The 27,754-nt window shown below is 39.7% G+C and overlaps 1 protein-coding gene across 2 annotated transcripts in view; it reads left to right on the top strand.

Annotated features, from left to right (window-relative positions):
• The window catches only part of LOC115572346 (junctophilin-1-like), a 42,970-nt gene extending 17,253 nt beyond the window's left edge, over positions 1–25,717 (top strand). Inside the window, exons 3-7 of one of the 2 annotated variants that reach the window (XM_030402334.1) lie at positions 11,710–11,828; positions 15,410–15,679; positions 21,518–21,936; positions 22,995–23,091; positions 25,172–25,717. In XM_030402334.1, coding sequence (XP_030258194.1) covers positions 11,710–11,828; positions 15,410–15,679; positions 21,518–21,936; positions 22,995–23,075 — 889 coding nt within the window. In that variant the 3' untranslated portion in view covers positions 23,076–23,091; positions 25,172–25,717. Of the gene's footprint in view, positions 1–11,709; positions 11,829–15,409; positions 15,680–18,536; positions 18,556–21,517; positions 21,937–22,994; positions 23,092–25,171 lie in introns of those variants that run through there. The other variant, XM_030402335.1, reaches the window with a different exon arrangement.
• Positions 25,718–27,754: the final 2,037 nt, after the last annotated feature.

Raw genomic sequence — 27,754 nt, 5'->3', positions numbered from 1 at the left:
ACTTTTATCAGTGGTTTTTGTTGGTCTTTTAAGCGAAACAACACAAATTAGGAATAGAATTAATAACGACAGTGTGACAAAAACTGTAAATAAACTGTTAACAATTATCAATTAGATTAATATTTTCCTATTTTCCTTGCTATTCATGTCATATACAGATGCAATGAGGGTAATGTGTGTATGTTCTTGAATCTTGAGTCTTTATTTGATCATGTGACAAGGCGACCAGACTCCACGCCAATTCATTTAAGACCAACAAGCAAAAAGGGCAGTCATGCCACTCACAAACATAAAAGTGGTTGTAAAAAAAGATGGGAGCAAAAAAAACAGGAGGAGAAGATGGCAAAGCTTCTTGAATTACATTAATTTGTGTTTTTACCAACACTTGCCAGCCCACGGACAGGCTCCCTCCTAGCAAGCGTGAGCATGCCTCAGCAGCTACGCACTGTCCTCAGTGATGTGTCAGCAAGCATGCAGCAGGTAACCCCTTAGCTGCAAGCTAGCTAGCATTCATCTGAATAATCATAAGGCATAAATCGTTAGGCTGTGATGTTAGATGAAACTTTTTAAGAGAAGGCATATGTTATATTTTATGTATTTTTTTTTAGTCAGAACCAGTGAGACAGAACAAGAGCAGGAGAACGCAGCCATTTCAGCCTTATCCTATAGGTAGGGGATATTTTGATGAAAATATCAGATACATGTTGGAGCTGTGTGGTGTATGACAGTGGAAACTCCTTGCGTGTAGTGCAGAGCTATTTTGGAGCGCATTGTGAATGTGATGCACTAGCTTTGTGCAATCTAATGTTCGGGGGTCACAGAGACAGAAACCGTGGTAATTTCTTGCCATTACTGAGCCACTGGCAAGCTTTGACTCTGTGCTGCAAGAGCTGGTCAGACAGCCTGAGAGGGCATTCAAATTCCTCGGCCCCTCTACCCAAAATGACCTGCAAGTTCAACAGGACATTACAGCTGAACTAAACCAAGCACCCTGTTTCTAAAATGTATGTATGTATGTATGTATGTATGTGTGTGTGTGTGTGTGTGTGTGTGTATATATATATATATATATATAATATATATATATCTTCTATATATATTGTGTGTATGTCTATATCCTATCTTATCTTATCTTCTCTATATCTTGTTGTTTTCTCTCTTCTCTATGTATCTCTCTTCTTCTATCCTGTGTGTTTGTCTCTTCTCTGTCTGTCTCTCTCTCTGTCTGTCTGTGTCTCTCTATATCTTCTCTATATCTCTCTCTCTCTCTCTCTCTATCTCTCTCTCTCTATCTCTCTCTCTCTCTCTCTCTCTTTCTCTCTCTCTTCTATCTCTTCTCGCCAGCGTACTGGTTGAATAATCCATACCAAATCTCCGTATCATTTATAAAATATTCTATATATATATTATATCATAAAAAAAATTTCTTCTTTGGAAGAAAATCCACTTAAAAGGATTGAACAGCGACAGCTGCAGACGGAGGAGACATAGCAGTCTGTGAGAGGAGCAGGGAGCAGGAAGGTGGGGCTAGAGCAGGACGGAGGGCTTCTGTCCTCTGTGGGAGGGATCTCCTTCCATTCACTCCATGCATTCAGGATTTTTTCATGCTGATCTATGATTGGCTAAGACACGTAAAATGACGCGCTAAGGGAGGACGTCCTCCCTTACCAATCAGCAACCACAATACAAGATTGACAGCAGGTTGGTCCAATAACAGTTCCCAAATTTCATTCTCACATTTATACAACAAACCAAAAATACTTTTATGTATTTTAAAGCTTTCACTGCCAGCCATGCTCGGACAAGAAATATGGAGTTTTCAGCGAAATTGGAATCGGTTTCAAAGGAAATATAAGCACATTTCTAAAAGACAAAAAAACTGCCCGGAGAAATCAGAGCGTAAACTTTGTTTACAAAGTGCCATAAGTTAAACCTCTCATTTACACATTCACACACGTAAGGATATATTCAGGAAACAGATGAACCAAAAACAACGTAACGTCCTCTGAAGACTATAAACATTGACTACTTCTTATATGTTCAGTCTACAGGTCCGAATCAAACCACAATATGTATTTTTATAATGTTTTTACAAGTGTTTATAGCTGCTAATGTATGTAACGCTGTTACTGTGATGATACATGACAGTTAAATATTTAACCTGTGTCTATAATAACCAGATCCTGACATGTAAATGTGACATCTTTCTACCATACTGTCAACTTGTTTAATTAAATTTAAGTTTAAATAACTGACTTCATAATATATGAATCAGAATCAGAAATACTTCATTGATGCCCGACGAGAAACTGCAACGTTACAGATGCTCCCATTCAAAGTCAAGAATATGCAGAAAAATACTACTACTACTACTACTACTACTACTACTACTACTAATGATGATAATAATAATAATAATAATAATAATGATAATAATAATAATTAAAACAATATATGGTGCATATTTATAATAGTAGCCCACTGCAACTTTACTCTTTTTTTTACTATAATTAAATGTTATTTTATACAATATCATATGTTATAATGTTCTTTCATGGAGTATATCTCTATTCTGCTGAAAAAAAGAAAGCAGGCTTACTGCTGCTGCAGTTTCTTATCTTGATTTGCAGACTTTGTTAATTTTTTGTCGCCATGATTGTTATTATTAGTACTTAGATCATCAAAAATCAAGCATAATGTGACCATGGATAGACACTTCAACAAATATTAAAAATTCAGAAGTTTTGACTATTTTTTCTGTATACAAAATAACTTTAATTACCACACATATACGCAAAAAAGTACCGAAAACAGGTACCGATATATTCGGGTACCGATTCGCACCTCTCCTACGGAACTTCAGCCTCATGCCGGTGAAACAGACCCTCCAACTGTCTCTAGCATCCCAACTGAGGAGGAGCACCATGACACAGAGCGGACCCTGACCCCTCCACATCAGACCTCCTTTACAGACCTGAAGGAACACTTCACCCGGTTAGAAGGAGAGCTGGTGCAGCTCAGGGAAATGGTCTTAAATCAGACGGACCAAAACTCAGCTCATCTGTCGCAACAACAACACATGGAACAGATGAGAAAAGAGCAAGAAAAGATACAAACGACCCATCAAAAACAATTACTGAAAGACAGAGAAGACCACAAGAAAGAGCTGTCCACTCTGAGAGAACAAGTGAGAGAGATACAGCAAGAGAACGAGAGCCAGACGAGAGAGCTTGGTACACTATCAGAACAGGTGAAAGACCTAACCCTCGAGAGACAGAGTCACAGGAAAGAGATTGCGGCTCTAAAAGAAGTTTTAGAAGAACTGGAGCTGGAAAGAGAGAGCCACAAGAGTCAACTTGTTGCTCTGACAGAGGAACTCAAAGACAGGGACAGAACACTGGATGGTCTGAAGGAACAGGTGAACTCCCTCACTAAGTCTGAGCCACTGAGGACTGACCAACACACAGCAGTGCGCCCCTCCCAGAACACCCAGCAGGATGATCCCCTCTCTCAACCAGGGCAGCCAGAGTCCAGCAGCCACACCACACATTCTGATGGTCCCATTAGATCAGAAAGTTCCACTGCAAAAGCAGATATTGTGCTACTGATCGACTCAAATGGGAGATTCATTGATGAGAAAAGGCTTTTCCCCAGGCAGAAAGTGGCAAAACTTTGGTGTCCAAGCACAAAGGCAGCCATGGATATTCTCTCTGAGTCTCATCTTGGCTCCCCAAGCCACATCCTAATTCACACAGGTATAAATGACCTGATGGCACAACAGGAGAGGGGTGGCCCTGTCTCTTAGAGCTGTCATTGAGAAGGCATGTCGCACCTTCCCTAACTCTAAGATTGTGATGTCCACTCTGTTACCCAGGAAGGATTTCCCTCCACACACAATACAGAGAGTGAACGTCAGCATCTCCAGAGACTGTGAACTATGGCCAAACGTTCACGTTGTCCACTACCCCTCTCTCACTATACAAGATCTTTATGACCATGCACACCTCTTCAAGGAAGCAGTTCCACGATTCAATAAGATGCTGAAAGATGTAACACTGAACCGAAGAGGAACACTCAACAGAGGGAGCAACTCAGGAACCCCCAACACTCCAACAACAGAGCGGCACCTCTCAGGACCGGCCATCAGCACGATGAGGAGAGCCTACCAACCCAGGCCCAGGCAGCAGTACACACACCCTCAACACAGACCTCAGGAGAGCAGCAGCCATACCCAGTCTGCACAGATCAACCCCAGACCCAGGACCTCGCCACCTCCCAGACCTTTTGCACTGCCACCACCACCTCTACAACAGCAGGCCCCGCCCACAGTGAACTGAGAACCATCCAGGACATGCTGAGTACATTATGCTCTCATCTTATGGGCCACAGTCGTAGTCAGTGGTAATGAGCAGGTAGTGGTTATTTAACAAAAGGTCCACAAACTAACCTGAACACTGTGTATACACATGCTCAACACCTTATGGTATGACAATGTATAGTCTATGTAATCATCACATTGTGAATTAATTTTATGTTCAGAACAATTAGTTGTTTCTTCTCTTTTAAAAAATGACAATCTGTTACAGTTGCAATGAAATCACTTAGCATGTCTGTTTGGAATATTCAGGGTTTAAACTCTTATTTATTTGGTTTAAAAAGTAGAAACCCTGACTTCTTAGACAGGGTTAACGATGTAGATATTGTTATTTTACAGGAGACTTGGTGCAAAGGAGATGCCCCCACTGGTTGTCCCCCTAACTATAGAGAGTTTATAGTCCCATCAACAAAACTACATGGAGTCACCCAGGGTAGAGACTCAGGGGGAATGTTGATATGGTATAAGTCAGAACTAGCAAACTCAATAGAAATAATGAAAAAAGGGAAATATCACATTTGGTTAAAGATGAAAAACAATATAATATCCACTGAGAAAACAATTTTTTTATGTGCAATTTATATTCCCCCAATAGAATCTCCATATTTCAATGAGGAGATTTTCTTCACCATAGAAGAGATCAGCCATTTCCAGGCCCAGGGATCTATGCGGATCACTGGAGATTTAAATGCTAGAACTGGCGAGGAGCTAGACTTTACTAGTACTGAAGGTGACAGTTACATGACTGGAACTAACCTTGACTTCCCTATCCTTCCCAACAGGAATAATTATGACAAAAACACAAACAGGAGTGGAAAACAAGTCTCACAGCTTTGCAGAGAGCTGGGTCTGTACATTGTCAAAGGAAGACTGCGAGGGGACTCCTTTGGACAGCATACGTATTGTTCAAACCTTGGCAGCAGCACTGTTGATTATGCTATAACAGATTTAGAACAAACCTCTTTGAGAGCCTTCACGGTGAAAGAACAAACACCTCTATCAGATCACTCTCAGATCACTTTGTATCTGAAAAGAGCAGACACAGGTAACACGTGTTCTGAGCCATGTAAACTGTACAAAATAAAGAAAAGATACAGATGGGCACAAAACAGCCCGGCACAGTACCAGGACGCAATGGTCAGTGAAGATATCCAGTCTCTTCTAGACTCCTTCCTGGTCCAGAGCTACCCTCAGAATACAGAAGGTGTAGAGCTGTGTCTGGTAAACATTAACCACATATTCGATCATCTGGCCTCATTATCAAACTTTAAATGCAAAACAAAACAACCGAAGAAAATGAACAGGAAGAGGTGGTTTGATTCAGACTGTAAAACCATCAGGAAGACATTAAGAAAAGTCTCAAATCTAAAACACAGGAATCCAGATAGCCAGGAGCTCCGCCTGAGTTACTGTGAGACTCTAAAACAATATAAAAACACACTGAGAACAAAAAAAGAACAATATCTACAAAACCAATTACAACTAATTGAAGAGTCTCTAGGGTCAAATCAATTCTGGGAAAATTGGAACTCATTTACCAAGAAACAGTACAACGAACAGCCCATTCAAAATGGAGATACATGGAAAAATCATTTTGAAGATCTCTATAGAAAACATCCAAAGAATCAAGCTCAAGAACAGATTTCAGAAAAACTGAAAGATCTTGAAAGAGTCATTAAAAATTATCAAACCCCACTGGATTATCCTATCACAGAATTAGAACTGGAGGACAAACTCAAGATTCTGCAGCCCAAAAAAGCATGCGGGCCTGATGGCATCTTAAATGAGATGTTGAAATATTCTTCCAGAAAATGCAAATTAGCTATACTAAAAATATTCAACTTGGTACTAAGTGTTGGTCATTTCCCTGAAAGCTGGAGTGAAGGGCTGATCACACCCATCTTTAAGAATGATGACAAATTTGACCCCAACAACTACAGAGGCATCTGTGTAAGCAGTAACCTGGGGAAGTTATTTGGAAGTATTCTAAATTCAAGAATTATGGACTTCCTCACCGAGCACAGTGTCTTAAGCAAAAGTCAGATTGGATTCCTTCCAAACTATAGAACAGCTGACCACATTTTCACCCTACAAACACTCATTGATAAATATGTAAATAAAAACAAAATTCATGCATGCTTTGTTGCTTTCCAAAAAGCTTTTGATTCAGTCTGGCATGAGGGATTACTCTTTAAACTAATAGAAAGTGGTATAGGGGGGAAATCTTTCAATGTAATTAAATCAATATATGAAAAAAACGAATTGGCTGTCAAAATTGGAGATAAACACACAGACTTCTTCCCACAGGGGTATGAAGGTAGATTTGTGTCTTTATTTTTCAATCAAAAAAAAGTTTGCTTCAATCAAAATATATATTTTCAATAAAAAAAAACTTGTCTTCAATCAAAAAAACCCTTTTCAATCAAAGACAAAAAGTGTTTGAATGCAAAAATATAGTTGAGACTCAAACAAATGCATTTGAACACTGTTTTTCTTTGATTGAAAATTGTTTTTTTTGATAGAAGTAAAGGTTTTTTTGTTTGAAGCAATTTTTTTGATTAAAATAATGTTGTTTTCTGTTTGGGCCATATTATAGGTAGGACATTTGTGTCTTTATAATTCAATCAAAAAAGAAGATGCTTCAAACAAAAAAAAATATTTTCCATCCAAAAAAATCACTTCAATCAAAAAAAATCTTTCAATCATAGAAAAAAAGTTTTTGAATGCAAAAAAAATATTTGAGACTCAAAAAATTGTATTTGAACACTTTTTTTTTTTATCGAAAATGTTTTCTTTGATTGAAGTAATCTTTTTTGTGTTTTGGCCATATTATGGGTAGGACATTTGTGTCTTAATTATTCAATCCCAAAAAAGTTGCTTAAATCAAAACGGCTGGCTTGACCGCAGTAATCCACTGGGCTGTGTGAGAAGATAGACTCAGGCTCTGCATGATCTGTTGCTGCTAAACATGCAGCGCTGTGGACTGTTGTTTGACCACTAATGACGTTACTTATTATAACATAACATAGCACTAGCACATAGCAAGCCTCTGTACTTAGGTCATTCAATGTGCAGGGCCATCGGCTAACGTTATCAGCTAGCCTGCCTGACAATATGACGGCGTTAGATATCTAACACCATCACACAAATTAGTCAACGTGAACTAAGTTAGCAAGCTTTATGTTTAATCGAAATGTCAAACAGAGTAGGCTAATAACATGACACCAATCATTTTAATGCTGTAGTTAACAACAACTCCACCACTGCTCCCTGGCTTGCTGGCGGCCATGACTTGCTTGTCAGAAAGACGTCGTTGGTGTAGACACTTGTCACTCAAACATGTCTGACCAATGGGGAAGCACCCGCCCACTGCGGGATGTTTGTGTCAAAATAATTCAATAAAAAAAAAAAACGACTTCAAAACTTTTTTCACTTCATTCAAAAAAAAAAAATCACTTCAAATCGAAAAAAATATTTTCAATAAAAAAACAACAACTCTTCAAATGTTTTTTTTTTTTTTTTTTTTTTAGGGGGGGATTCAATTTTATTTTTGTATTTGAACAGTTTTTTCTTTGATTGAAAATATTTTTTTTGATTGAAGCAACTTTTTTGGGATTGAATAATTAAGACACAAATGTCCTACCGATAATATGGCCCAAACACAAAAAAGATTACTTCAATCAAAGAAAACATTTTTTTAATAAAAAAAAAGTGTTTAAATGCAAATTTTTTGAGTCTCAAATATTTTTTTTGCATTCAAAAACTTTTTTTCTATGATTGAAAGAGGTTTTTTTTTTTGATTGAAGTGATTCTTTTTATGGAAAATATTTTTTTTTGTTTGAAGCAACTTCTTTTTTGATTGAATTATAAAGACACAAATGTCCTACCCATAATATGGGTGTTCAAATGCATTTATTTGATTCTCAACTATATTTTTGCATTCAAACACTTTTTTTCTTTGATTGAAAAGGTTTTTTTTTATTGAAAATATATATTTTGATTGAAGCAAACTTCAAATCTACCTTCATAACAGGGTAGAGGGATGAAGCAAGGCTGCAACCTCAGCCCCACCCTCTTCAATATTTATATTAATGAACTGGCATTGTTATTAGAACAATCACCAGCACCCGGTCTCACTCTGCAAGACACAGAAATCAAGTGTCTGTTTTATGCAGATGACCTGGTCATACTGTCTCCTACAAAACAAGGTCTTCAGCAGAACCTGGACCTTCTCCAAAAGTACTGTCAGAACTGGGCCCTGTCAGTTAACATGAAGAAGACCAAAATTATCACCTTCCAAAAAAGATCAAGGTTTCAGAGAAATGAAACAACATTTAAAATAGGTGGGACCCACATAGAACAAACAAATACATATACTTACCTGGGTTTACAAGTAAGTTACACAGGAACCCTCTGCTCTGCCGTGAAGGAACTCAAAGAGAAGGCAACAAGGGCTTTCTATGCCATCAAGCGTTCAGTTCAAATCCAAATCCCAATAAGGACATGGCTCAAAATATTTAAATCAGTTATAGAACCGATTGCATTGTATGGCAGTGAGGTATGGGGCTCATTAGTACAACATGATTGAGCAAAATGGGACAAAAATCCAATTGAAACCCTGCATACAGAGTTCTGCAAAAGTATCCCCCGGGTACAAAGAAAAACCCCAAACTCTGCATGCAGGGCTGAATTAGGCCAATTTCCTTTACTTCTAAATATTCAAAAAAGATCGATTAAATTCTGGAGCCACATTAAAACAAGCGACCCTGCCTCTTACCATTATAAAGCCCTTGCCTACCAGGAGTTGAACATAGAAAGGAGTCCCCTCAGCCGACTGGTCCTGAGGCTGGCTGACTTTTCACCTTCTGACATCACAAACCCCAGTCAGCCTCAGAGCAGTTACACTATCACTCAGAAGATTAGACCTAACCAAATTATAACTAAAGAAAAAGAAAAATACACAACTTATTGGAATGATAATACACGCTCACAACACAAACTGGAAACATATTTGACCCTAAACAGACAGTATACTGTGGCAGAATACCTAACCACAGTAACTGATCAGAACCTGAGAAAGACATTGACAATGTACAGACTGAGTGACCACAGTCTGGCAGTAGAGAAGGGCAGACACCATCAGACCTGGCTGCCCAGAGAGGACAGGCTGTGCTGTCACTTTGATGAGGGAGCTGTAGAAACAGAACTACACTTTCTAACACAGTGTCATAAGTACAGACACATTAGAGAGGAATTCTTTCCACAATTTGAAAAACAATGCCCCGAATTCAGAGGTTTAACAGAAAGGGAAAAGTTACCCCTCATTCTGGGGCAAAAGAAAGAATGCGCAGTGTTGGCTGCTAAATATGTCACTTCCTGCCACAACAAACGAGACAACCAGTAGGACATAGATATATAGTCAGATAGACATTTATACCGTCACCATCTCCTTTTATTTTTTTATTTTTTTATTTTATTTATTTATTTTTATTTATTATCATTTTACTTATCTATTTTATCACTAGTTGTACTATCCCAACTTTCAACATCTCTTCATTTTATTTTCAATCTATGTTATATACGTATATATATATACATATATTGCCTATACCCCCTTGTACCGTTAGGACATCAGCATTACAGAGGATGTAAAGCCCTCGTCTGCTCTTCAGTTTATCCTGTTACAGACAAATCTGTTAAGATGAAAGGTTCTGAAAAGTCATTAGGCAATTTTCGAGCAGGCCACTTTTATCAGCTTTTCACTCAAATGAGAATGCTGGCCCACTTTAAAGGTCAGTTGCCACTTAAGTTTCAGCTAACTCCCGGGCCAGCTGCTTCACTATAATCAGCTGGTGGCAAGCAAGACACAGGAACCTAGCTTGGGTCTTGAGGAGTTGTAACGCTTTTTCACCGACTCTGTTCTGACACCTGGCTTGGCAATTCACTTGAAGCTCTGACTGTAACAAATCTGTTATCTCTACCCTACATAAAAATAGGAGTTTGAAAAGGCTCCTCTGTGCCCAGTGGGAATGCCCTTGGTGTCATGTGTACCAAGCACCTATGCTATTCCCATAGACAGGAGGGACATAGACAGGGTTGCCACTTTCATGCTCAACCCTAGCATGTTAAAAGCGAGTAATGGATTAAATAAAACCAAAATTTGGCCCTGGTTGGGGTCAGATCTCAAATTTGATTACACTTGCCAGGGTCAGGCGCTACAATACTACTCTCTACACTACACTTCACTCTTACACAGTTTCTGTGGGTGGATAAAACTGCACCATTAAATGATTAAATGAGGCCTTTTGACCCTTCCTGAGAAATCTGTAATTATTTTATCATCAGACTCTAATCTGACCTTATTGGTGAAACTGAGAAACCTTCAGCACAACACTTGTCAGAACAAATCTGTCACAAAATAAGAGAGTTACCCACCTTCTGTTTTACAGAATTGTCTAGTTTAAATGCAAATTTTAAAAATTATGTGAAATAATAATCCAAAACAGTGTTTCTTTTTATACATTTTCCCATGTCCAATTATCTGGCCTAAGTAATTTAATTATTTGTCTTTAAAAAATGATGTAGTGAGGGTGTCCACAGAGTGACAGCCCGGGATAAGACTGGATGTCACTACTCAGCCGATATCAATCAGATAGCTCTTTGAATTAACAAATACTGAAGCGCTTTAGCAGGGGTGGAGTGGGGCACCAAAATCCACCGGGAAATTCTGACTGCACCGGCCCACCACCGGTCCGGTCCGGTCCAGCCCCTGCAAAGACCTGCAATCGGTTCATTGGATAAACGCATTTCCCATTCCCAGGAGGCTTTGCTCCATTTTACGTTAATTTAAGAACAAACAAACAAGTGAAATTGCAGGTTGTTTTTTTATTCGTGACCATGAAAGTTATGTAACGCCTGAAAAAGAAGAATTAAATTAAGATATGCTACACAATAAATCAGTAACTTGATGGGAGAGGTAAGAGATGAGTGTGCAGGGTAACCATGACTGAGATGTAGAGAGCGAGCAGGTGGTTTAAATATTGGTTGGACTTCATCTGAAAGCAATCACAGTATATCTTAGAGATTTTCGCGGGGAATTCACACAACGTCAATAATTTCGATGAGCCCAATGGCCATTTTCCCGGGCCGACCGGGAAAACTCACGCTTGTCCCGATTACCACTCCGCCTCTGCACTTTAGTGAGATTCATGAACTCATTAAATTTCACAAAGCTTCTTTTTTAAGTCAATATCAAATAAACTGTAAGTAGCAAAACAGGGCCAACTACACTTAGTTACTAAACTCACTCTATGTGTTACTATGTGTTTCTCCAGGACATCCCATGCCCGGGCCAAAGCAGAGGCTGCAGACCAGGCTGCGCACGCAGCAAGTCAGGATTCAGATATTGCCAGAGCTGTGGCCAGAGAGCTCTCCCCGGCTTTCCATCAGCCAGGTAATGTAACAGCAGCAGCAGAAGATGGCTGCCCCCCTTATTGTCTACAATACTGCTGAAGCATAGTATGTCTTAGTTGACCAGGGCCCGTATTCACAAAGAATCTTAAGGCTAAAAGTAGCTCCTAACAGGCGAATTTAGGAGCAACTCCTAAAAATAATGGGCGTGTCAGTCGTAACTTTAGGACTCCAAATTTTTGAAAATAAGAGTTATTCACAAAACATTTTAAGCCTAAAAGTAGCACCTAAGTCTGGGAGACCTTAGAAGTAGTCCAGAGGACTCCTAACTTACTAAGACCTGGTCACAGCCGAATGTTTTGGAGACGCTAAATGACAGGGAATTATTAAAACGATGTCAGATGGACTGTGAAGGGATTGAAGTTGTGGTTGAGTTGGTGAGGGACGCAATAACACTCCCAACCAACTGAAACAATCCAATAACGCCGAGTTAAAATGTTTGGCAACACTCCAGTATTTGGCTATGGGGAAAATGCAGCTCTTCACACGGGACTAGTATTACCTGGGGACCTCAAGTGATTTAGAAATGATCCCACCACGTCCGTGTTTCGTGCGGCGCATTCACACAGGATAAGCGAAGTCTGTGTTTTAACTCGAATTTACTGACATTATCCCCCGGGTCGATCGCACCGGAGCCTTACTGGAGCAGCACAACAGTTAGATATGGATATTTCTTAATATAATAACTGGTGAGCCTGATGAAAAATGGAAAAATGTTCCTTACCGCATGCTGCCATGCATGTAATCCATCTAATCATCTTTCAAGATAGCTCTTCTGATGAGCCTCCTGAATTTGCACCCAAAATGCCGTCAAAACTTTCATTTATAATTCCCAACACAGTCGCCATAATTCTCAACCGGGAAAAAGGCAGAAAAAGGTGTGGAAAACACAAAAAACCTTAAGAAAAACAAAAAACGACCCCAAATCACAGAGATGCCGATTCGCACAGGACTAATATTATCACATAAACTCTGTGTTTGGTGAAATATGGTACGTAATTTGCAGTGGAATTTTTACTTTACAAATAACAGGCATGGCAGATTCGCACAGGATTAAGATCACAGATGACCTCCGCAATTATTACAAATTACTGGAGGTCCCCACGTTATACTAGTCCCGTGCGAATAGGGCTTGCATTCCATCTATACACAAATTGTCTTTGACACACATTACAATATACTGGACATTGTTGGGAAATGGCCCGGATCCCGAATTTTAATGGAGAGTGGTTTGACGCAGCTTTTCGAGCAAATGCCGTTTTTATTTATTGCCGTTTTTTGTATTTATCCTCTAATTTGTCATTTTTGTCCGAAGCATTTTTGTTTGGCGGGGGATGGGGGGTGCACTTAATTCTCTTCATAAACACATTTCTTTATCCAATATCTTTTCATAGGCTTTGTCATGGGCTTGTAGGCAACTTCCTTATTTTCACTTCATGCATTGCGTAGCCTAAATGACTTTTCAATGGGCTGCCCTGTCACTCAACAACCAATCACCGTTGTCACCGCTTCTAAGTGCGTCCTTATAAAATGACGTCATCCATAGCAACAGAGAGTTACTTCTAGTTTAGGAGTTCACTGTTTTCATAACTAAAAGTAGGTCTCAGCGGCTATGTGAATTACTTTTAAGAAAAGACTCCTACATAAAAACTTTTAGTCCGATTTAGGAGTACTCCTAACGTTAAGATAAAAGTCTTTGTGAATACGGGCCCTGGTCTGTATGGAAAATACCTTGAGATAACTTGCGTTATATTTTGATCATGTATAAATGAAATTGACTTGGCTTGACATGACCATAAAGGGGGGTGTATGATGAAAGCATTGACACCTGTGTTTTCATATGAACAATACAACATGGTCCCGCAAAATCTGAATGCTACACTAGTAGCTAGGAAAATACCAATGTGGGGCACTTAACTGCTGGGAAAGCAAATAAGATCAAGATGACATCAAGATGTCAATAACATAAGTGTAAATAATGAGAATCAAACTATTCTCACCCTGGAAGCTCAGCCCTGCCTAACCCGTACCGGTTGACTTCCTGTATGATGAGGACTGCTGAGTCTGAATTCTGTGCCGAGCCGGCACCATGTTATTGCATCCTCTTACTTATCTTTTTTTATTTGCACTAAATTGTCCCCTGTTTTTTGTTGTACTGTTGGTGTTATGTGCGGTGTCCTTGAGTGCTTTGAAATGTGCCTTCAAATCAAATGCATTATCATTATAAATGCTATCAGTTAAGAAAAACCATATGAAAAAAGTGATTCTAAGAAGAGATTTAGAGAAGGAAATTGAGTTTGCCTTCCTGAGATCCCCAGCCAGGGAGTTGTACTGCTTGGGGAGCCTGGACAGTCAAAGCCTGATCTTCTTTCGTGATGAGTTTTTTTTGGAAAAAATTTTTCATAGGGAGTTAGAAATCACTGGTGTAGGCAAAAGCCAGAATATTCAAGGCTTTAAAAACAAGCAGTAAAGTTGTTGCAGGAATTTTTACAATACAACTGGCTTATCATCTGTGTAGCAGCAAAATCAGAAGCATGTCTACACAAGACTTACAGCAGGTGTAGCATGTCAGTGGCTCAGTGGGGACCTGATTGATAGACATGAGATGAACCCTATGAAGTCAATGCACTGCAGGACAACACCATTATCATTGTTTCCAAAGAGTCCAACCAAACTTGTTGAGAAGAGAAAATGCAGTTTGTATGTAAAAAAAAAGAAAGAACTGTTCAGTGTGAATGTCACAGGTTCTCAGACTGAACTTCCCAACTTAACTTTGACCTTATACATCACAGCCATTGTGTGTACTGAAAAGAGATGCTCACAAGTCATTTTTTGCAAGTCCAAGTCTAGTTTCAAGTCTTTGGTCATGAGTCATCTATCTATCTGTCTATCTATCTATTTTTCACAGTTTCAGATGAAGGTTAGGCAAAACTAATGTTATCAGTATAATACAAATTTTTGAATTAAATTCCAGTTTGCCATGTAAGATTGTCTCTGACGTGGGTGACCCAAACATTTTCAAACTCAAAAGTTCTGCAAAAGTAAAAGCTAAATTTTACTGGAAAAAGGAAGAACTACCAAAATTCACAAAATGTTTTAAGCAGAGAAATATTGAGCTTCAATACATATTTCTTGCCATTTAACCTTTAAGATTTTCATTGCAGTCAAAAACTGTTGGTTCTCCCGCTTGCCATAAACAAAGGTTGAGTAAGCCATTCTGGAGAAAGATTGTAGAGTCTCTTTCCCAGATTGTCAAATACCAACACGGGCTCTGACCAAGCCACCAACCCAAAGCACCAGGATTTGAAGACTTTGGGAATGAGAGACAACAACCCCAGTCTCTTAACACAATTGTAGTAAAAAAGACAGCATGTTATATATTTGCATTCGCTTGATGCTGTGCACTCCATTTAATCCAATAAATCACATTTCAAATTGAGGACTTTGTTTAGTTGAATAGGAGATGTAATATAACAGAATTATCATTTAAGGCTTGGCCTGTCAACCAGTTACTTAAGTCATTTTTCTGTAGGCATACTTATCTTTGTATTTCTGTTATCCCAGGCCCTGACTACATACGGCAGAAGTATAATGAGCCAGTGGAGGTAAAAGAGGTTCCTGTGGAGGAGAAAAAGGAGAAATCAACTTCAGGAAGCCCTCATTTCTACCGCAAAGGCACAACACCCACCCAGTCTCCATCTCAGAGCCCAGGTCCTAGCCCAACTCCCTCACCCGCTGCTGTTAAAAAGAGCTTTTTCACCAGTAAAACTCCTGCCACTGTCGCTCCAGCTTTGAAAGACAACAAAACCCCGACAGCTGAGTCTTTGACAGCAGGTAAGCAACTTGTGTTATTGTTTATTTGACCAGCATGTCTTTCTTATGATGAAATATCTGCAATATCAGCAAATTAGCAGCAATTAGCAGCATCAACAGCAATGACAACCCTGATTCCAAAAAACTTGGAAAAACATTGAATTTGCTGTAGTCTCGAATGAATCACCTGTGATGGTTTGTGAAACCCAGGAAGCGCTGGAGCTGTTTACGGAACGTGGGCATGGGACACTCGAATAATTTGTGTTTCAGTAGCCTTTGGAGGACCAGTCGCAACTGCACTCCCTTACCCTGGCTAATTCAGCATACTGCATCATCACCAGCATTCCACTCTGCACTCCCAAACAGGACTGATACACCTTCCTGCATAACCACCATCTTTCATTATCGGAGCAACCCCCCTAATTTTACACTTTACAATTTTTCTTGGTTTTATGGTACAATCAAGAGTTTCAGTAATAATTTTAGTAATCTACAGACTGCCCAAACTAAAATTACTTTTTTAGGTGATTTTAACATACATGTTTGTTGCCCTCCTCAGTCTTTTACCACAGATTTTATGGATATTTTGGAGTCTTTAAACCTCACTCCTCACCCAATCATTGAAAAGAGACTGCAAGAGCAATGACAGGAAATTGAAAAAGACAGGCTTACACATGTTTTATGAGACCTGGAAAGATGCCATGTTGAATCACCAAAAAGCAGTTAAAGAAGCAAGAACATCCTTCTTCTCCAACTTAATTTTAGCAAAGTCATAGAATCAGTAACCACCCCCTCCTCCTCTCATTTTATTGATGCCTCTCAAGAAAGGTGTGAGGACATTTTCAGTTTTAAAACAATTTTTGAACAGGGTTTCCACAGAGGCCTAAAAAGTCTTAAATTTAACAATCTCAATTTTAGGCCTTAAAAAGTCTTAAATACATCCATATTTTGCATAGAGGTCTTACATTTAGTTAGGTCTTAAATATGTACGTTCATTTACCGCTTCCGTCATCGCCTTTTTTGTTTGGAGGCAATGGCTATCATTTATCAAACGGACGTACGGCAGAAAACCTTGCGTACGACCATTTCCACCCAAACTTTAGCATTTATCAATTTGGACGTGAGCGGAAGCTCCGATCATATCTCACGTCAGGTCTGAGCTCTTGTACGCAAATCTGAGTCTGTGGATTTGCAGTGCAGCACAGCAAAATCTGGCTGAGTCTGAAAATAATTATTAAACAAACCTCAGCTGTTATTAAGCATGAGCAGTCACATATTTAGAACAGATCAACAGATTCTTAAAACGAATAAAACAAAATAAAAAAAATATATTCAAAAAAAAGCCCACGTTTTTACTGATACCACTTTTTTGTAAAATAAAATATGATAGGCTAAATAGCCTAACATGACACCTAATTACCGGAATACCTAATAACCCCGCTGGCAAGCCTTTGATGTGCCGGCGCTGCCAGGATGCCGATCTCCATCTCGGAAAAGTTTAGTTTCTTGCCAGTGTTTCTTCTCTCCATGTTTGACCTCAGTGGGCGAGGCCTCCGAACCAGGAATATTTAAGGGCGTAACATGTTAATGACGATCGAATTCAGCCGCCGCATTTATCAAGACGCGATCATTCGTACGCTGGGATTGGTCAGATACGAACGTTTCATAAATCACACGTGTGTCCCGTCGTAAAACCAATTCTGTGCTCAGATCTGCGCCCGTTTTAACGCAAGATTGATAAATGAGGGGCACTGTGTTGGTGAGATTCACAGATAGCTCCGTGTGTTCTTCTGTCTGAAGTATCCAGGAACGTAAGTGATATTTTGCCAACAGTGCGGTCGGAATTAATCGGTGTACAGTTCCAGAAAGACTCTGACAGCGGAATCTGCCAGAGGACCCTCAACTTGGGCACACTCGGTGTGAAAGTGCTGGTGTCACACAAAATCGGAAAAACACCAGTGAGCTTCTAAAAGTCTACAGCAAATTCACGTAATCACACACTTCTGTACACCTTTGTCACCAGTTCCCGGTCCAAGTTGTCCAGTTGTGCTCGACCCGAACTCTGTGCCACCTCTGCCACTTTTCAGTCAAGCGACATTTAATCCATCTTTGGCCCAACTCCGATGTTGAAAGCGAGGTGCTATGGATTTTGAACACCGCACGTGTGGGTGCGCGCACACACCAGGGTTATTATAGTTAACTAAATTAAATTCCTAGTTAAAAACTATACTTAAACTGCTTAAATCACTTTTTAAACTAATTAAAAACTAAACTGAAAAACTTAATAAAAATTAAAACTAATGAAAATTTTAAAACTATAATAACCCTGACACACACTCACACACTCCATTCTTCATTGTTTGAGCTGCTCTATTAATGGCTATGTGGTTATTTTTTAAAGTTATTCTGGGACCGCATTTTTCTTTATTTTTTTGTACTTCGTGGAGGTCTTATATTTAGTTCAAAATGGTCTTAAAAGGGTCTTAAAAAGTCTTAAATTTGACTTGTTCAAACCTGCAGAAACCCTGTTTGAAATAGAGACAACAATCTTAGGCAATGGCAATTTCTAAGCTTCCATTTTTATCCAAGGCTTTAGAGAAGATAGTTTCTACCCAACTTTTAGCTTTTATGTTTCACAGTAACATCTTTAAGAAATTTCAGTCTGGTTTTAGAGCTTTACACAGCACAGAAACCGCCATCCACAAGGTAATCAACAATCTTCTTTTAGCAGCCGACAGGGGAGAGAGCGCAATTCTAATCCTTTTACATTTAAGTGCAGCTTTTGACACTGTTGATAATGCCTTTTTATTAGACAGCCTTAAAACCTGGGTTGGCATCAAGGACTCTGCTTTTAGTTGGTTTTATTCTTGACTTTCAGACTGAACCTTCTTGGTCACCACAGGTAACTACTCTTCAACTACAATGCCCATTACCTGTGGAGTACTGCAAGGTTCTATTTTGGTTCATTATCAAACACCAAAATGTTTCCTTCCACTGCTATGCTGATGACACACAAATGTACCTCCCGCTGAGGCTCGTTGACCCAAGAAGCCTAGCTGCTGTCTTAGACTGTCTTAAAGATATTAACTGTTGGAAGGCTCTAAATTTCCTACATCTCAATAACTCAAAAACAGAAATTATACTGTTCAGCCCCCTCCAAAAAATGGCAGCCACTTTCAGCAAGCCCTTGGTCCCCTGTCTGTCATCATAAAACCCACTGCACAAAATCTTGGTGTTCAGTTTGACTCAGAGCTCACATTCATCCCTCAGGTTAACAAACTGGTCCAGTCCTGTTTCTACCAACTAAGATCGATTTTAATAATCAAGCACATTCTCCCACACCCCAACCTGGAAAAAGTAATTCATGCATTCATCTTTTCCACACTGAATTACTGCAACTTGTCTCCAGTATCAATCAGAAATCACTCTCTCGCCTTCAACTGGTACAGAGTTCAGCAGCGAGGCTACCAACTGGTTTTAACAGATGGCATCACATTACCCCAGTCTTAGCTTCCCTTCATTGGCTCCCTTTCCCTTTAAGAATTGATTTTAAGATTTTACTGATAACTTTTAAAGCACTCTTTCGTCTGGCTCCGACCTATATAACAGACATTTCAATTCCCCACGAGCCAGCTCACAGCCTTAGATCCTCAGACGGGGCCCTTCTAACATTCCAAAGTCGAGGCTAAAAAACTAAAGGTGACTGTGCCTTCGCCATAAAGGCCCCTCGGCTTGGGAACACCCTGCCTGAGGAGATAAGGCTTGCAAGATCAGCAACTTCTTTTAAATCACTTCTTAATACCCATTTTTATAGACTTGCCTGTTTGTGTTGTCGTCCTTTTCCTTCTGCTTTTGCTCCTACCGTTTGGGTTAATTATATTAATTCATTTGTTTTGTTTATTTCACCTATTTTTAAATTATTCCATCTCTTTCTTTTGCTTATTTTATTCATCTTCATCATTTTTTCTGTTTTTCAGTCTTTTGTTTCTAATGGTTTAACTGTAAATGCCATTTATTGTCGTTTGTCCAGTTTTGCACTATTTGTTCTACTTCCTTCTGCATTGTTTAGTCAAGCACTAAAAGTGTTACATGAATAAAGTTTGTTATTATTACTATTATCAATGGTGTGGGAAGAGATGAGGATTTCATCAAGTGCACAAACACAAACTGGTTAAGCATATCCCAAAGAATGTTGTTGATTAGTGCTTGGAAAACAACTGGGCAAGTGTCTGAGGGCGGTGTTGAAAGCAGTCTTCCATTCATCACCAGGTGATATGCAGTCACAAAATGAACGCAATGCAAAAGGTAGATCTAGCTTGGTGAAGTACTTGGAGTGGCACAGGGGTTCAAAAGAGAGGTCGATTAGGGGAAGTAGATACTTGTTTTTGATGGTCATTTCATTGAGTCCTTGATAGTCAATGCAAGGGCGACATGTCTTGTCCTTTTTCTCCACAAAGAAGAATCCTGCCCCCAGCAGTGAGGAGGACAGCCTGATCAGTCCTGCAGATAGCAAGTTGTTTATGTACCTGTCCATAGTTTGCTTCCTTGAACATGACAGATTGCATGGCGGCTGGTGGGGAGAGAGGTACCAGTGGTGAGAGGTCAGTAGCACAGTCATGCTCATAGGAGCAGAAACAGGAGTGTTGAAGAAGGGCGCTGTGGAATGAAGACAGTCCGAATGGCAGAACACACTCCTTCTGCCACACTCACAAGTCCTTGGAGTGGCTTTTTTTTCTTGGTGGCCACCTGCTGCACCAGATGCTTGGTCCTCATTGGCAACAATTGACAAAAGTTAGTTAAGTCTGTTTTTGTTATGTTAGTACAGTTGTCTTCTCATACTTTTCACAGCAGAGTTGGTTCGACTATGAAAAACTAGTTAGCAGCTACAAGTCGGGACAAAGAAATTTGAAAAGAGGTCTGTTCTCTGAAGCTGGAAGCCAACTGGTGAAAAGTCAAAAATCATGAGTCTTGAGAAATTTGGATGTAACAGGTTTTAATTTTGATAATAAAATAAATGCAAGTACTTAGAAATCTAATGTTGTATATTGATAGAACAAGGTCTAAGAAATCATGTAATAATTTGGTGCAACCTCCTGAGTTTGTACTTATTTGATTAAATCTGCCTTTTTTTTCCTGTCCGGTCAGACGCCATAAAAAGCTAGTTATTCCTATTTATTTAGGCTTACATAGATTCATGCCTTATATAGCATTATTTCTATATCATAAGCACACATATATTCTATTAAATGTTAAATATTCACTTTTGTTGGCGCGCAGGTGGTGGAGTGGATAGAGCGCATGCCATAAAACGCAGCCGACCCTGGTTCCATTCCGGCCGGAGGTCCTTTGCTGCATGTCACCTCCCCCTCTCTCTCCCATGTTTCCTCTCTGTCTACTGCTAATTAAGGTGTCTATGCCACAAAAAAAATCAGAAAAAAAAAAAAAAATTCACTTTTGTTAATTTTATTTATACTACTCCACATGTACTCCTTAAGGAACTCTTACTTGGTGCAACTTTTATCATAAGTATTTCATATACAAAATAAAAATATTGAACATAAAAACAACATTCAAAATTTTAAAACAAAAGAGAGAATTACTCTTATAAATCAGTTACACTTGAAGAACATTAATTGATATTCAAAAATGTAAAATATATTCGCTATATTGCCCAGCCCTAGTGTAGATATTAGTAAGTCAAACATCTGGCTGCTGTGTTTTTTTCTTTTGTTCATGTTTGCACTCTAACACACACACACACACACATACTCCCCGACACAGAAATGGCAGAGGTGGCTGCTTAATGTTCTGGGTATGTAGTTAACTTTTTTTTATTTTATGTCCTTGTCCTACTCGCAGGCATAACAAAGGCAGCATCAAAACTGGAAGTGAGGAAACAGGAGCCTCCTCCATCAGTAAAAAAAGAAGTTATCGCCACAGGTAGCAGTTACCCCAGCAATGGGCAGATTCACTCCCAGTACCACGGTTACTACATCAAGGCAGATGTCAAGATTACGCCACCTGAGGAACCAATTGGTGTGGACGATGACTTTCACCCATCAAGCCTTGCACGTTTGCCGCCACCTGCCAAACAGATTCAGGCACCAGCACCAAAACCCCTGCCAGCCCCGAGCCCTTCACCAGTTCCACCAAAAGAGAATGTCAAAGCACCAGAGCCTTCCAAGCCAAAACGACAGGAATCAACTAAACCAAAGAACCTTGCAGAAACCAAGAAAGCTAGCGTGGAAATAGTTCCTGAAATTGCAGAAGAGGAGTCGGTGAGTTTAATGAAGTTACTATTTAATACTTTTCGATTAGTATTAGATCATTCCACTCTGGGCCCCAGTGGCACATGAAGCTCTTCCGGCTGAGCCACACAGGAAGTAGACTGCTTATTCTTTCTACGAAACAACAAATAGATACAATAATGTTGATGCGTGTTTTCTTTCCACAATTCTTCCTTAAACCAACTGATTCCTGAGTGAACTTTGATAGTTTCTTGTCAAATGTGACAGATTACCACATTAGTGTTATACTTGGCATTTCACATTATTTTCACCTTCAGATTGTCATTATATTTATTTGTAACTGCTCCAGATATATAGTAGGGTCGGAGAGTCTGAGACCATGAGTCAAAATACTTCTATTGTTAAGCTGATATATCAGTTATAATGAATAAAATAGTATTACATTGGAAACAATTGCAAAACATGAGTAAAAAGTTGAATTTTCAGAAGAGCTCAGTATTTGTTGTCTTTTGTAATGATAGCATGCACTTGACCTGACATGGAGGAAAGTCAATGACAGTCTTGAAAGAATTGTGTCAAAGCTTTGAGGTGTTTGCGCTCATTATCCTGCTGCAGTATGAATCCTTCTCCACCGAGATCAAACCAGAGGGTGGAGCATGTCTCTGAATAAAGAGTGGTGCTTCTCCTCAGTCAGTTCTGTGCAGGAGTCTGAAAACAGCCTCAGACATGAATCTTCCAGTTCCATGTTTCAGTGTGGCTTCAAACACTGCGGTGTCATTCTCTCTGCTGTTTGTCTACTTACATACACCCCTCTGTTACTGACACTAATCTGTCACTGGGATTCATCAGTAAACAGACTTTTTTCATCATCCACTGTGAAATTCTGGTATTTCCTCGCCAACTTCAAGTGTTTGTCCTTGTTTCCTCCTGAGAAGTGGTTTAGAAACTGCTGCATATCCTCTGAGACACTACAGGACAGCTTCATCTGACAGGACGAATGCTGATTGGACTCTTGTGGTGATGATTTAGTCAATTCTGCATCTGTGATGAAGTTGCTTACAACATAAACTTTTCTTTTGTTTCAACAGGGCCCGAACTCCATCTTGGTGGCTTTAGTGATGCTCTTGAATGTAGGTCTAGCAATCATTTTTGTTCATTTCCTCACCTGACCAAATCTGAACTCAGGTAAGAATTTCTTTGAAGTTCTTCATTCCAAAAATAATCTGCCTGTGTACATGATTAGAAACTGCACAGAGTCAAACACATTAAAACCATTTCAATGTTTAAAACTTCATGTATGTTGTCATCTTAGTCAGAGCTACATTACTCACACTATTTAATTTCATCTATGCTTACTATGCCTAGAGTTTTGTGAATAATCCCACTGGAGAAATGAATGTATGCCCTATGCAGAGTAACTAACAGAGAGGGGAGAGGGTAAATGCACTGCAGCTGAACTGGCTGTGTGACCCTCTGCTGGAAATGGGTTGAATGTGGGTTAGAATAGTAGACCATCTGACTCCTCTGAGACACATGTGCTGTATAAAAAGACGTATAACAGCCTCCATCATTTCACGTTCTTTATATTAGAAAAAAGAAGGATTTCTGGTATTAATAATCTAGTCCAATGCATGCTGGTAAGTATTAACTTAATTTGAAGCATTGAATAAAAATGTGTTCGTCTCAACTGATGGTTGTAAATTCTAAAATTAATAATTATACTTGAAAAATACAGTTGTGGACACAAGTTTCCATCCGCTTGTAAAGAACATGTACATCATGTCAGTCTTCAGTTCTAATGATTTCTACAGCTCTCATGTTTCTGTGATGAATGAGTGAACACAAACTACTTGGAGTCTAATGGCTGTATCGAACAGGTCCTATTAAAATGGGCCCAGAAAAGTCAGCAGCTGGTATCAATCAGAATCACTCAGACCAAGTTAAGAGGCCATGCTACAAAGAACATTAGATTCACACAACTTCCTGTAATCACCAGAAGTGATTGTTCAAGTTACTGTATGTACATTTTTGATCCAGCTGATTTGGTCACATTTTCAGAAGACCTATAATAAATCAATTATTGAACAAAACTTTGTGAATGTTTTTGTGACAAAGTAGTTTCATCACAGAAACATGAGAGCTATAGAAATCACTGGAACTGAAGACTGACATGATGTACATGTTCTTCTTGTACATTGTGACTGTATCTTAATACACTGAGTTATTTAGAGCTTAACAGTTAATCAAAATATTATCAGAATTGCAATATTCAAATGGCATGGAGCTGCATCTTTTTTTTTTTTTTTTTTTTAAATGTGTGACAACATCATCTGTTGCTATGCTAACGGACCATCTCTGAGGGATCAGGGGTCCATACAAGAACCAAGGGTCAGAGGACAGAGGGTGTCCTCCATTATACAGACTGTAAAGCCCACTGAGGAAATGTGATTGCAAGTTTAGGCTTTATAAATACAGGTTTAACCCCCAGTCTCCACGTTGGCCGTGACGGTCCCGAAGCTGTGCATGGCTGTTCTAGACAATGCTAGCAATACCACTGGCTGCACCACGGCATGTTTCAGCATTGTCCCAGAAGCAGCTCTCAGCTCTGCTCCACAAAATACGTGCTGAGTCTTTTTTTTACGCAGAATGCAGCTGCATCAGTCTACACAGAGCAGAACAAGCCAGACAGGAAATCAGGGAGAGGAACATCATAGTGCATCTGGCCAATTTTCAAATAAAGCACCTGGTGCTGACTCGGGATCTACAGCAAACAAAGGTGGAAATATTAACAATAAACACACTTAAAACAGACAAATAACAAAACAATATAACTAAGAAGCACAAAAAACAAGGAGAAGTGATGAAATGAAAGCAGTCAACAACATCAGGCAGGCATGACCCCGACTTCTGAACCACTCCCGGTGGGATATGAAGTGGCAAGGAGGCGGGAGCAAAACAGCGGCACATATTAGGTAGAAGAGACCTGCCTGGTGGAATCAAGGCGTGAGCGAACAATTGACTGACCCTATAGCACAGTCAATTCAAAGTAAAGGACCACCTTTGATATAGACATGTTTTAAAGAAAGGCCTGGTTCTCTCTGCCAGTTAGCTAAATACAAGTCCTGGCCACTCTGTGAGAATTTATATATGACATATTTTTTAATTTTTACCCCATATGTTTGAGTTACCTGCAAACAGTCCCTGAACATCATTCAGCATAGTAATGTCATTCTATACCTAACCCCCCACTTTTCTTGCCCTGCAGTGGACTCATCCAAGCTAGTTGCCCGAGTGGCTAACTCTCCATCAGCCAAAGGGGCCTTTTTCAAAAATGGTGCCAGTCAGAATGGCAGACACAGGCAAAAATGGAGGACTGAAAATAGACACATGAAGGAGGAGAAAGAGGAGGGGGAGAAGAAGTGGCGAGAAAAAACACGGAGGGAAGAGAGGGGAAAAGAGCAGAGAGAGAGAAAGATGAAACCTCCACCATAACCTCACCCCCCCACCCCACCCCCAAGTCCAACCTGATTGGACTGACGATGATTTGTGACTTCACTCAGAGTGCAGTGACAGCTGAAGCAAGCAGTCGCTGGTTGGAAAGGGTCCCCCGAGCCCCTCTATCAGCGATAGAAATAACAGGGGGCCTGGAGAGTAGAGTGAATGTGAGTGAGTGTAAGACCTGGCATCTATACTGTCTATAAATGCCTGTAATGTGTGCATGTCTGTCTGTAGCTCCATTTCCATCCAACTGTTGAACAAATTTGGAAGTTTTGAAATGCTGCAATAAAAAGCCTGTCCGTCGTCCAGCTGAGTTGAAGAGAATTTGTTACATGTGTGATCCACCAGAAGAACAGAGAGTGCCTTCACAATGTTGATTAGTATTAGAGAAGTCATTACTGCACCTCAGTTCCACCAGCGTTGTCCATGTGCTGTCATTAAGTTTCACTACCACGTTTGGCAGTTGTGGCAATCATGACAAAGCAGTTGTGAAAAATCCTTTTGAACTGTGGTGCACTTTAATTGAATCTTTCACCAGTCAGTAACACCAAGCCAAGTCAGTCAGTGAATTTCCTGTTGCCATCTGCTGCATACAATATTGTTCAAGAAACAAGTGCGTGATGACATTTTTGTGGCTGAGAACCTTTTTTGAATTTTGCTTCTATTCAACTTTTCTCCACCCCGACCCCTTTTTGGATGGAAACCAAGTTTGTGCATATCTCAGAGTAGTTTTTGTCTGCTTCTTGTATTTGTGTGTGTGTGTGTGTGTGTGTGTGTGTGTGTGTGTGTGTATGTGTGTATGTGTGTGTGTGCGTGTGTGCATGTGCATATGTGCATGTGCGTGTGCTTGTGCGTGTGCTTGTGCGTGGGTGGGTGGGTGGGCGGGCGGCGGTCGACTGGATATGTTCGGAGATGCACTTTGAGATGATGGAAGCCAACAGCTGCCTTACCGTTTTACAGAGTGACGTGGTGGTGGGAGAGAAGGGCCCAGGCAAGAATGTGAAGCGCTCGGCTGATTCTCCCTCTGCCATGTCCTGGAAGAGTGGCTCTATTTATATCAGTCTGTCTATCAACCTGTTCATATCTGTTTTAGTGGGTCTCAGTGCCTGCCGTTTTATATACACATCAGGTGGTCATGAGGCAGTCAGTGGGGTTCTATTATGAAATTAAATGATAAAGTTACATTTGAAAAACTCAACCTGATTTTAAAAGGTCCATTGGATTTTCACAGTATTTTCCTATAGTGCACTTCCTTCATGCAGTAGTTCAGTAAGAGAAGGTGTCATTTTGAAACTAAAATCCTTCTATGTTGATGTGGTCACTGCTAGTATATCCCATCACTGAACTGTAATTGGCAGAAACCCCTAATGTTTTACTAGTATAATGTTAATGCCACTTATAAATTGCAATCTCCTTTTAGCAGGTGCAGTTTATTCCAGTGGCAGATTCACAACCTGTCAGCAGCTAGCTGTCGCTCAGTCTCGTACCTTGTACCCACCATGAGCTAGTAGGTGTAGCTGTAACTAAAGCCTGTTACAGCAAGCTAGTCTGAAGATTTGCTGTGGTTGCTGTCAAGGGAAAATCCTACCAAAACCCGTTCTGCAAAGTGAAAAGTGAGACAATAAATAGTAGAATAAAATAATAGAGGTTAAAGGAAGTTTTTTGATTGTGATAGTTTCACTCAGTAGAGTGCATACCTCCACCAAGGCCAAACAGTTACCTTTAATTCAATCAAGCCTAATCCAATATCAGATCAAACATATACGCACTCAGTGATACCAGCCACCTAAATAGGCCTGATTGTTTTCATCAAGAATCATGCAATATCCCAGTGCAAAATCTGGCAGTGTTAAAAGAAAGCGAGGACACTCTTCTGTCAAGATGCATAATAAAAGAAGTCGGCGATGGAACAGGTCTGTTTCATTTTTCGTGATCACATCAGAAAATAGAATTCCAGATATGATACAGTGTCTACATCAGTCAACCAGAATAATAGGATCAAAGTTGCATGCATGACTCTTGTCGGAGATGAAATGGGAAAAGTAAGTGACTGCAGGGTTTCAATTTTGTAGGAGTAAAGCACGAGCTGACAGACAGCTGTGACGTGGATAAAAAACTGAAATAAGTCAATTTTCAAAATATGTGTTCAGCTAGATATGGTGTTAAGTCTTAAGACACTACGATATGAGGTCTCAGTCTCCTTTTGCAAACCAAAGCAGACATTTGTTGAAGGGCTACAGTTAACTTTATCATTTTATTTTATTTATTTGTTTGACTTCTGGCTTTTTTGGGAAGGCTGAGTTGTTAAAAATTTGTTTTGTACTATTTTAGTTTGTACATTTTTGTAAAA

The sequence above is a fragment of the Sparus aurata genome, chromosome 21, assembly GCF_900880675.1.
Source record: "Sparus aurata chromosome 21, fSpaAur1.1, whole genome shotgun sequence".
NCBI classification, from domain to species: domain Eukaryota; kingdom Metazoa; phylum Chordata; class Actinopteri; order Spariformes; family Sparidae; genus Sparus; species Sparus aurata.
Note: the sequence above shows the minus strand (reverse complement) of the source record. Positions and strands in the feature narration are given on the sequence as shown.